This window comes from Microcaecilia unicolor, chromosome 11, assembly GCF_901765095.1.
Source record: "Microcaecilia unicolor chromosome 11, aMicUni1.1, whole genome shotgun sequence".
In the NCBI taxonomy this organism is placed as follows: Eukaryota; Metazoa; Chordata; class Amphibia; order Gymnophiona; family Siphonopidae; genus Microcaecilia; species Microcaecilia unicolor.
Genome location: NC_044041.1, coordinates 193141930 through 193154412, shown reverse-complemented (window position 1 = coordinate 193154412; position 12483 = coordinate 193141930). Strand labels below are relative to the sequence as shown.

The window sequence follows — 12483 nt, the reverse complement described above, 5'->3', positions numbered from 1 at the left end:
CTAAAAGGAAAGTCCGTAAGCCATTATTAAAATGGATTTGGGGAAACTCTACTGCTTATTTCTAGGATAAGCAGCATAAAATGTATTGCACTGTTTTGGGATCTTGCCAGGTGTTTGTAAAAACCTGGATTGGCCACTGCTGGAAACAGGATGCTAGGCTTGATGGATCTTATGCACCGGTGCCGAAATCTTTGCACTGGTTGCCCATTGAGTATCGTATTAAAATTCTGCTCTTAGTATTTACTATATTAACCGGTCAGGTATTGGCCATATTGGCTGCAAAGCTGCATGTGTTAACCCTTTAGAGCTTTAAGATACACACAGCAAATGTATTTAGATGTACCCTCACATCAAGTTGAGTGAATGAGTACACAGCTAATATTTTTTTTTATGTAATAGGTCCTACCATGTGAAATACCCTTCTTCCATTGCAGCTTAAAAAGATACAGGAAGTAAAACAGTTCAAAGCAAGAGTTAACTTGTCTCTTTATACAGGCATATGGAGCTGCAGAAGATCAAAACTGAGTTTGCAGAAATAATTAGCTTTTCTTTGATTTTTTTATTCTGCTTTAGCTTGTTTGAAGTTTTATGTTTGTATAAACAATGTTTTTAACGCATGTGCAATTTGTTAACCACTGTGATATAGAAATGTTTAAATAAAAATCACCAAAATTCTGGGCATTCAGGTCGATAGTGCTATTTCAATGGAAATGCAGGCCAATACGATAGTTAAGAAGTGCTTTTTTATGATGAGAAAGCAATGTACTGTCCAGAAATATTTTGACAGAATTTGAGCCCTTAATTCATGCTCTTATTTTATCATATCTCGATTATTGTAACTTGATATATTTGGGCTGTACAAAGAGGCTTTTGAAAAGGCTACAGACTGTACAGAATACGGTGGTTTGTTTGATTTTTGGACTTTCTAAATGAGAGATGTCTCGTTACATTGGTTACGAATACAAGCAAGGATTATTTTAGGTTTAAAGTTTTACATGGTTCAGTTCTGTTTTAGGCTATGTCAGAAATGTAACGTAATGTTACTACGTTCTGCAAGGTACCAACTTTCTACAGAGTCTAAATTTGCTTTGTATAGTCTCCTTTTTAAAGTATCTCATTGATTTTAGCATAAATGACACCTGGTAAACTAGACTTAGTAAAAGCAGCAAAGATCCCATGCTTAGCAGGGAAAAAAAACAAAAAGGCAAGATTTTTATTTGCATTAGACTAGGAAAAGCAGATGGGGGAGTCCGAGCAGCACCAGTAGAGAGCTGAGCTAAATAAAGATGAAACGGCACCAGAGCGGCTCCGCAGGGGAAAGCGGAGCAGAGCCTCTCTGCGGCACTCACTCAAGCTGCCCAGCTGTCGGATGACATTTGCCAGGGTGATGTTGGTCATACATTCCAGCTCGCTTCGAACGCTGGGCAAAGTCTGACGGCACAGGTGCCTTGGCTCAATGCTCCTCGTTACTAACGGCATGGTGCTCCTGCTTCAGGCAATGTTCTGGAAAGATCAAAGAGAAACAGAAAAAAAAAAACCAGGAAATCATTAGGTTTCATGGTACCTTTAACTCTTAGCAACACAGCACTTGACAGCTCATCTCATGCTGAAATTTGTCACTTCCTTCCAATCAGCTGTCTCACAATTACAAAACTGACCACTGCAAAAGATCAAGCTACTGACCAGATACGTGGGTTTATCTAGCAGGCAGCAGCTGAGTGTTGAGTGCATCTGCCAAAATACGAACTGGCTCTGCTCATGGAAAACCAATAGAACGAGGTATCTGATCCAGCCGAACAAACCAGCATAACCCCCCCCCCCCCCCCCCCAGAATACCAGTCCAAGTAGCCAAAACATGTGTGTTTTTTGGGGGAGGGGGAATAATTACTAGCCCACATGTACAAGGTCAAAATAAGTGTTATACATGCTAATACTCAGCGTCGGGGGAGCATTCTGAAAAACAAACAAAAATAACCCTTTATTTTTCACTTTAAGTTGGAACATATTCTATTAATGTTCACAGTCACTGCCAACTCTAGGCAACAGCAAAGTGGACAGATGCAGCAGGAGGGAGGGGTGGGTTTTCAACCGTCCTTTTCATAAAACTACAGATGTGTATTTATTAATGCACATCTGGTTTAAACCCATCTTAATTTTAGTACACATAAAGTCAATATAACATGCATACAATCGATTTGCATATGTCTTAAATTCTAGAATGCAGACATGGGTAAAAAAAAAGTCCACAAATTTGGAAGAAGCAGCAGAAAACCTAGATCTGAACTATTTTATGCAACCTGGTCCAACTGAATATTATAAGTCTACACAGAACATGGCCCATATTTGTATGTTGTCGTAATTTCCTACATATGTAAACTTAAGGCAGAACAGCAAGTACAAGTACGTAAATATATCCTGCAAACTGAAAACAGACTCTGTAGAAAAAACAATCCAAAAAATTAGAAACAGACTAAAGGTATGTGGCACATATCAAGGAAGAGTTAAGTTACATTATGACTAAGTTGGAAGATGAATCATAAAAAGCAGGAAGTGCCTACTCCACTTTTGCATGAAAGATTCATTTTCCCCCCATCATTTTGGTATTTTTATTTTGCCATTTTTGTGCCTATACTGTTAACTTGGGGGGGGGGGGGGGGGAGATAATCCTGATTTAAAATAGATCCTCTACCAAAATGTTTCCTTTCCTAACATACCTGCATTACAGAACTTTTACAAGTCTTATTTGCAAGGCAGGATTAATTCTGTTGGGCCCTAGACAAACAAGTACATTGGATCCCCCATTGTAATATAAAATATTTTTTAAAATTCCTATAAATGGGTCTTCCCATTTCTCTGGCAGCAGAGAAAAGCCAGCAGGGAAGGTGGTAGGAGTTAATCAGAGCTGCCTGCCAACCCCTCCTGCTAATGCAGGAGGTGCAGATATCAAAAGCCCCGCGTTGTTCTAAACAGCGCTCTAAAAAGAGGGGCGGTAAAGTCTTGCGCTGTTCCCATGCTATGATCAGAGATAATAGCATGCAGATTTAAGCACGCCATTATCTCTGATCATAGGGTAAAAGTGTGAGAGGATTGTGCCTGAGCACCCGCACTCTTGCCAGGTCCAGGCTGTCTTTAGATTGTAAGCTCTCTTGAGCAGGGACTGTCCTTCCCCATGTTTTAACTTGTACAGCGCTGCGTAACCCTTGTAGCGCTATAGAAATGCTAAGTAGTAGTAGTAGTAGTCAAAAGCCCGGACCTATCATCACAGGGGCTGGAGGAGGTCCGTGGAACCCCCAGACCCCCCTACAACTGAAAGGCCCTGGTGGCCTAGTGCCTCCTGAACCCCCAACCCGGCAATATGGTGGATGGAGGTGCATCAGACCTCCAGCCACCCTCCCCCCCCCCCCCCAACACAAGCTCACTGGGATGGGGGGGGGGGGGGCTGGAGTTCTGGTGGATCTCCAACCCCCTTTGCACCCATTAAAAAAAAAAAAAAAGTCCTGTTGGTCAATCGCAACCCCCCCCCCCCCCAAACCTACATCTAGTGGCCCTATTCCCCCTGGTACCTTAGTGGTGGAGGAAGTAGCACACTACCTCCTCTTCAGTGCCACCTTCAAAAGGTATGGGGAGGGGAATGGGGCCGCTAGACCACCATGATTGTGGGAGGGAAAGAGATTTGATTGCAGCCCACTGACCACCAGGGCTTTTTTTAAATTAGGAGTGGGGGGGGGGGGGGGTTTAGGAGGCCTGAAGATCCCCGTGTTGTTGGCTTGGGGTGGGGGCTGTGGGAGAGGGGCTTTGATTTTATTGGGGCACGATGGGGGGCCTGCTAGCAAGCAAATGCATGCTGGCAGAATTCCCCATTCCTCCCCAATGCTCTGGAAACCCGACAGCTCCGAGTTGGCATAGGGTTTGACGCACACTGCGCCAATGTATTGGTTCTGTTAGAGAGATAAGAATGAAACAAGTCAAGGGACATCGTGTAACCTGATCAGTAGAAGAATGTGGTCTACTAGATCATAGGTCAAGGGAAAAAAAGATATTGCCTTGGTCAAAGGCCTGATAGATGAAGATAATGATGCCTAAACGTGCTGTTTCAGTGCTACGGGATTATCTAAATCCTATATGGTTGGGGTGAAGTTTTGAATTTTCTTCAAGTAGTCTTCTAGCTGATGTGAGACTAGACGTTCTACAATCTTAGATATGAATGGAACATTAATTGGAACGATCAGTAGGAGCTGCCTTAGAGCTTTTATTTTTGGAAATATGGAGAAATTAATTTCTTACCTGATAATTTTTCTTTAGTCAGCAACATTGTTCTGAATCAATGGGTGTTATCCCTTCCTACCGGCAGGTGGAGGCAGAGAAAACTGAACCCCGCCAGTGACATCACCAGCATAATCTAAGGTGCTCCCTGGAACAACCCAGTATGCATCTGCCCAAGAAGCAAGGTCTCTTTGTAAGGCACCCATACCCCATCAACCACTGGAGCTGCAACGATAAGTCAAGCAAGCAAAAACACCAGTGTGGCACTCGCTACCCTGAACATATCAGAATATAGTCATATAACGGGAACCCGTATGGCTGCCAATCACAAAATGATTTTTTTTTTGTAGCACAGAAAAAGAAGCACAGAGCACACCTAGAATTCCAAGCTGAGGTCTTCTAAGAGTGGGACTTCAGAACAATGTCGCTGACCAATGCAAAGAAAATCAGGTAAGAATTTCTCCTCTCAGGGTCAGCCCCAATGTTCCCCCCCAAATGACAATTCTGCCAAAATCCTTGTGGGCTCTGGCCAGCACATCCAATCTGTAGTGCTTAAAGGAATGAAGTGACGACTAAGTCATCACCCTCTGCAGATCTCCTTAGGGGATACCATCCGGGTCTCTGCACGAGCCCTATTATGGTGGGCTTAGAATGCCTGAGCCACCGGACGATTCTTGCGGATGTAAGCAGACTCAATAGATGCCTTAATCCCTTACAATGGAGGCCTTTTGAAAACATCTGGCTCTTCTGAGGGCCATGGAAAAAGGTACAAAGAGGTAGTCAGAGATGAAATGTTTGTCCCCTTGAGGTACTTGAGCAGCATCCTCTGGACTTCCAGCTTATGAAGCTTCCAATCCTCCGGCTATGATCCTGATTCACATGGAATGGAGAAACCTCCTTCAGAAGAAAGGATGGTATCATGCACAAGGACATGGAATCCTCCAAGGAGAGCCAAGTATCCCAATATGACAGGAAGGTTTTGGAATTGCAGGCCCTAACAGAAATGATGGCCACAAAAAATACGATCTTGAGGGTAAGATTCTTGATGGAAACCAAGCACAGTGGGTCAAATGAAGCCTTGGACAACGCCCAAAGAACCAGATTGAGATCCCAAGAAGGAAACAAAGAATAAAGGGAGTGCAGATGCAACACCCCTTTCAGAAACTGAGCTACCTCTTCATGCAAAGCCAGAGAGATGCTCTTCACCTCCCCCCCCCCCCCCCCCCCCAAAAAAAAAAAAAAAACTTGGCAAACACAGTTACCTGGACCCTCAGGGAGCCTGTTTCAGGCACTGCTGCAGAAAACCCAGAATATCGAGAGCCTGAGTCCTCAGAGATAGGGACTGTTCCCCGCGCCAGGATACACACATGCCAGATCCTGACATAAGCCAGGGACGTAAAGAACTTTCTGGAGTGAAGCAATATTCAAGTCATTGCAGAGGAAACCCCGCACTTCTCTAACAGTCGCCTCTCAATGGCCATATCATAAGCCAAAAGGGATTGGATCATCCATCTATACCAGCCCTTGCAGGTGCAGACTGACTCTTGGGCAGCAGAAATGGGACCTCCACCAGCAGAAGCCAGAGATCCACACACCAAGATCTGAGAGGAGAATCTGACTCCATCAGCAAGACCAGATGAGAATGATGCACCATCCTGAGTAACAAGCAACCAATAGGCCATAAAAGGAGGATATAGAGAGGCTCCACTACAAACCAAGGCTGTACCAGGGCACCTATCCCCCGAGAGACCTTCACTATGGCTCTGGACGCCATCAAGTCGAACTGAGGTGGCCCCCCAGCGGTCTATAATGAGTTGGAAGGCTTAAAGTTCCAGCTCTCATTCTCTTAGATTCATAAGAGAGCGACTAAGAAAGTCCACATGCATATTGCCATTACATGCAATATGGACTGCTGAGAGCACCTGCAGATGCATCTCCGCCCACTTACAGACTTGCCGCCTTCATGGCCACTGCCAGACTTCTGGTTCCACCCTGCTAGTTGATGTATGCCACCACCGTGGCACTATCCGAAATCACTCTGACCACTTTCCCTTCTAAGAGTGGCTGAAAACTCCTGCAGAGCCAGATGGACTGCCTGGGTCTTCAGGCAGTTGGACAGGATGTCTCCTGGCTTGACCAGGTGCCCTATGCCACATGACCAAGACAGTGAGTTTGCCAACCAAGGAGAGTTGCATCCATGGTGACCAGCACCCACTGAGGAGGCCTGACCGATCCTCGCTGAGTGTGAGCGGGAGAGAAAGAAGGAAATCCTGAAAGGCTGACACCCACCAGGACAACAAGGCTCGCTTTAGAGGGAGCATGTGAGCCCCTATGGTACCACTTCCAGACTCACAGCCATGGAGCGGCAAATAGCCCCAGACCGTGGGCTATGGAAGCTCACACAACTAGTGCCTCCGAGCTTGCAGTTTCTCCACCTGCTGCTCCGAAAGGAAAACCATTGCCCAGCTCATGTCGAAGTGGACTCCCAGGTACTCCAGAACCTGAGACGGAGCAAGGTGTCTCTAGGATCGAATCACAACCCAGTCCAGAGACTCCAAGACACGACCCAAGCAGCAGCCTGACTGGCCTCCATCACTGGATCCACTCTAATCAGCCAGCTGTCCAGGTATGGGTGAACCCGAACCCCCTGGTGCTGAAGATGTGCAGCCACCACCACCATTACTTTAGAGAACATGCACAGTGCCATATCCAGGACAAAAGGCAAGACCTGAAATTGAACATGATGCCCTAGCACACAGAAGCGCAGATATCTCCTGTGAGAATGGAGAGATAAGCCTCCGTGAGGTCCAGGAAGTCAAAAACTCCCCTGGCCACACCAACACAATTGAGTACAGAACTTGCATTTGAAAGTGCTGAACTCTGAGACAAGCATTGCACCCTTTGAGGTCCAAGATGGGCTGAAGAAAGCCACCCTTCTTTGAGACCTTGAAATAGTACGTGTCCAGGCTGCAACTTGCTGGTGGATCAGGTTCCACTGCTCTCATATTACACAGATGCTCAATGGCAACAACCGCTGAGCTGCATGGAGATGTCACAAAGGCATCCGGAACCAGAAGGTGAATTCCATGGAGTACCCCCTCAAGAACCCACTGACTTCAGGAAGCAGACACACTCATTGCGGGACAGCCTGCCTCCCACTGGAAAGAATGAGGGACCCAGCAGACCCTCATTGAGCAGGCCAAGCACCTGAGGTCCCACCAGAGGGACTCCAGGGTCCAGCTTGCTTGGGGCCTAAAATGACCGCTGCTTGACGGATCTACTCTGCCCCCTGCCTAGGCACTAATCCTCGAGACCGAAGATTGCTGCACACCCTTGCCACACCTCCCCCATAACCTTCACCCAACCTCTCCAAATCACCAAAGAGCTAGAAGCCACAACTTACAGCGACCCTCAACGCTGCCACTGAGTGAGAAGCCAGATGGACCAGATCGTATAGGACGACCACCCAAAAAGCCAGATCCAGACCTCAGGTGAGAAGTCTCTGGCAACTCCAGCAACTGCTGGGACCAACGCAGCATGGAGCTATGTAACCGCCACAAATAGAAGCCTGAAAGGCAGAGCTGCTGCTTCACATACTTTTCATGGAGCTCCATAAAGGCCAAGCCCACCCCCCTTAGACAGGTACAGCAGTCATCTTTTTGAACACTGTAACCAGGGCATCCACCTTCAGGAAGGCCCAACAGTTCACCTCCTCGGCAAAGGCACAGACACAACCAAGAGCACAGGCAACCCCAGAGGGGACATCAAGGGACTCCCACTCTGCCATTAAGCAAATGAGAGCCTTATGGAGTAGAAAATGCTTCGGGGCCTGAGGGGCTCACTGCAGGAAGCTTAAGCCAAGGCCCCCATGTCCTTGTCTAAGAGACAAGACAGCTACTCATGATAAAAGGGCTGGAACCCATGGGATCACTACTCCACAGCCTCCTGACAGGGAGGGTTCATGGAAACAGAATCCATGGGGAACTGGGAGCCCGAGAGGACTTGAGGTCTCCTCTGCTCCCTCTGAAGAGCTTGGACCCCCCCTCCCGAAACAACCAGATACATTCTACAGCACTAAGACCCCAAAATGTGGGCCCCTGCTGATCCCCTCAGGGCCCCCTCCCCCATCAACAGGATGAGGGTTAGGGTAAGGGCTAGGATTACGGCCTGATTAACCATCTGGGTCAAGCTCTGGACCCAAAAAACCCCACCAGGGCCCTACAGATCCCCAGGGGCCCACAACGGGACCTGGGGTGTACTGGAATGAAGAGCCTGTCAGATGACCAGGGATTTGTCCTTCCAGTCTGAGTGATTTGAGAGAGAAGAGTGGATTCTAATTGCCAATGTGCCTTGGCAGGCACACTGTGAAAAATATATCCATTTGAGCTGAAGGGCAGAAGGGAACAGAACATGTAAAAAGCTCACCGAGAGAAAAGACAGACTGAAGAGTCCACATTTACACACACTGTAAAAATAATCCATTATCCCTGCTCAGCTGCTGGCTCTGAAGACCATGCAGTGTGTGCCACCAGCATGCTATACCACGACAGACGCACGGAGGACTGTGACTGCCACGGCCTCTCTCTGCTGTCCCTGGCTCTTGAGTGTGCCTAGAGGGAATCCTCTACATAGTTCTTTACCACAGCATCAGCCCCTGACAAAGGACATGAAGCTAGAGAGGCCAATTGGAAAAAAATTATTTTTTTGGGTACATGTGCTACCGAAGCAAGCACTTTTGGAAAGCATGGAAACTGCAGGGGGAGCACACCCTTCAAGCAAAGGCCCTGCAGGACTGAGTTAAAGCCTCACACTTTACACTGCCGATCACCGGAAGTGCGACTGTTGCTAGGTTCTCAGCAAATGTGTGGTGGTTGGGGGGGTGTCGATCAGGGATTTTATTATCTGGAATGAGGTGCTTTTCCTATCTGGGCGGAGTAATATTTCTTTTTAACATTAAGAATGGTAGATTTGTAGAAGTGGGCCTGAGATCTAAGTTTCTGAAGAGTCGATGGATGAGATACGTCCTCCAAGTTTGCTCAGCGTGTCAGAGCTGGGGCTTTTTTCTGTAGATGGCATTCAGCGCTGACCCAGACATGTCTGTGCCTCCTTTTCCTGTCCTCCTGCCCTACCCAAAGTCCTTTGTCATACCTACTGCTGCAAATATTGAAGCAGAAAAAGAGTAAAACATGTGAACATGAGGACAACAGACTGAAGATGGCCAAATGTAGGCGCAGCAGAATCCAGCATAGTACTACCATCACCACAATCAGAGTATGTCAAAAGAAGTGTATACTCTGCGTGGAAATGTTATTGTTAGAACATTTTAGTGTTTATTAAGCACTTCCATGCATTTTGACAGCTCAACAGGCTTAACATTTCCATTTTACCTTAGTTCTGACAAGTCATTCAATACTATAAACCAGGATAGGAAAACCTCTTTGCCCCTATTCAGCTCCCAAGCACTTCCTAAGCAGGGGAATCCCTCTACTCATAAAACTATCTCCATATAGTTTAAAAGACTGCCCAGGGTGGTAGCTGACCAGGTTTTTTTTCATTCTTTACCCACATTAAGTTTTGTTTCAAGAAGGCACAGTCCAGGTGCTTACCAGCAATTTGCACACTGGGTGGGAAGATAATTGGTTAGAACACTAGACCGACAACCAGCAAAGCCGGGTTCAAATCCTGCTGCTGCTCCTTGTGATCTTGGGGCAAATCTCTTAATCCACTGCCTCAGGTACAAAACTAGAGACTGAAAGCATTCCGGAGACAGGGCAATACCTCAAGTGCCTGAATGTAACTCCCACTAAAAGGGTGCAAGCAAAATCTTTCCCCAAATTCTGCATATTCAGTACAGCTTTCTGTTCTTTATAGAAAGGAACGCTGTCAACCACAGAACATTTCCACTGTGTAACATCTTCCCCTGTTTTACAAACATCAGAGCTGCTTCATTTTCCCAAAAGCAGAAGCAAAATGTCTTTGAGTTCTATTTTAAAAAGAACAAAACCCCCTTTTATATTCTATAAGCCAGAGGATCTGGAAAAAATGACGAGTGGTATTACAGCATGCAGAAAGCTTCACTTGCAGCAAGGACCTCAAACTGGCTTAGTGCCGATGGAAGCGTGTCAAAAAAAAATAGAACAAAGCCACCTTCAGTGAGTGACCAAGTGGCAACCAAGGCTCTTACCCTGCTCCCCCTCCTCTCCCCATTTAGTTCTTTCAGCAATCTTGGGCTTTCCTTTTGCCCTGCTGTGCATTTCAGTCATTTTATGAGGTTACAGGCCCACCCAGTGGGCAGGAAGGACAGCATGAGGCCTAGTCCAACTCCCAGCCCTGTTTCCAGGGTTCCTCATCTGGCTCTTCAGTCCCGTTGCAGCAGTCCATATAAAAATTTTTTTTTTTTAATCCTAACTGACGTCGGTTCAGAAACAGTTTTAATTTACACAGGAGGGGAAGAGTAGCCAATGACTAAAGCAGTGAGCTGAGAACCAAGGAAGCCAGGGATGAAATCCCATTGCTGCTCCTTGTGATCTTGGGCAAGTCACTTAACCCTGCATTGCCTTAGAAACAGCTCTAATTAAGCCCATCGGGGTCAGGAATATACCCTATACCAAGTGAATGTATGTTGAACTTATAAAGACAGATGTAACTTTATAAAGTCCAGATCCCTTCACAGGATCTTTTATTTGCTGTTTCAAAGGATGAGAGAACCTGCATGTGCTTCCCATTTTATCACAGGATACAAGTACTTTGTTTCCTCTGTCTTTCAGTAGTCAACACCTTTCCCTTTCCACTTATTCTACTATAACCAGTAACTTCTTCCTTAGCCATTTCCATAATAGATTTTTCTAATTACAAATCAGAAACAAAAATGTATTGAATTTAGTAAAACTACTTGAAAATGCAAAAAAAAAAAAGTTTTAAAAATCTCCTTTAGGATCAAAATTCCCTTTAGCAGTGTTTCAACTTATAATACAGCCATGAGACTGCCACCGGTACCTTCCAAGTTCCAGTCCCAACCTCAAAAACCAGTTAACAGGCAGCAAGTTTAGCGAAGCAGAAAAATCAGAATTTGTAATCTCATCACATGACCAAAGAACAAACCTTTTTATACTAGTGCCATGAACGTGCTCCTTTTAAAATCATTCCTACATCAAGCAGAACGACAACATGAAAAGGACACTTGCTGTCCTCCTAAAAACAAAGAATACCTTAGTGTATTATTTCATTACAAATAAAATAAGTGATGTTTATTCATTTCTACAACACAACTATCTCTAGATTCACCACACAAGCAGAGAAAAAGTGAGAGTCAAGAGAAACTCTGGAACAATTTGTGAACCCAGGGAACCAGCACAGCACAAGTGTCTTAATTAGCAATCAGTGCCACATCAGAAAAGCTCTGAAGCAATAGGGAGTGTAATTATTCAGCAAGCTGCCATGCAATGGCTCCATCAAGTATTCCATTCTTCCAGCTGCAGAAACCTTATTTGTTCCAGAAAGCGTCTCGCATGCCCTTCTGCAATCATGACCCAAGTGTGGCAGGATGGGGTACAGCCTGGCTGTATCAGACACCTTGTCAGATGTCAATTACAGCACAGTATTTGCCCAACTCTTCCACTTCCCTGTAGGTTTACCACCTAAGAACTGTAAGCAGCTGCTTAAAAACATGCCAGCACTGTTTAGCTAAAAGGCTAGTATGCAAAGCCCAGCCATTTGGGCACAGAGAGAATGAATTTGGTTTACTACTGCATTTCCCATAAGGCAAGACAAGTGGAACTCTCTCGAGACTAAAGCAAAAAAATCATTCAGAAGTGAGAAAACTGCATATTTGAAAAGGAAGGCCTTCTGCAGGCCAGACAAGCAAGAAGCAAGTTATTTATTCATTTGCTGCATTTGCAGGGCCGGTCCTAGGGTCTCTGGCGCCCCCCTGCAGACTATCAGTTGGCGCCCCCCCCCCCCCAGCTTCTCCTCCCACCCTGCCCAGTGATTCTCCTTCGCCCCATCCCCCTCCCATTTATGGCCACCTGCCCACCCTCTTCTCCCCCCAACATCCCCCCTTTTTCTTCTTGCCACCCTGCTTGGTTTAAGTCTTTTTTAATTTACCTCCGCCCCAGCGGCTGCGTCATTTCAAAGCCCTGCCACAGTCTCTAGCCTTCCCTCCCTTCGTGAGTTCGTTCCCTCAGAGTCCCGCCCACAAGGAAATGACGTCAGAAGGCGGGA

At 46.1% G+C, this 12483-nt stretch overlaps 1 protein-coding gene across 2 annotated transcripts in view; it reads right to left on the bottom strand.

Moving 5' to 3' along the window:
• WASF2 (WASP family member 2) overlaps nt 1-12483 on the bottom strand; it is a 71514-nt gene that overhangs the window by 33131 nt on the left and 25900 nt on the right. The window contains exon 2 of one of the 2 annotated variants that reach the window (XM_030217371.1): nt 1350-1525. In XM_030217371.1, coding sequence (XP_030073231.1) covers nt 1350-1479 — 130 coding nt within the window. In that variant the 5' untranslated portion in view covers nt 1480-1525. The remainder of the gene's footprint in view (nt 1-1349; nt 1526-12483) is intronic. The other variant, XM_030217372.1, reaches the window with a different exon arrangement.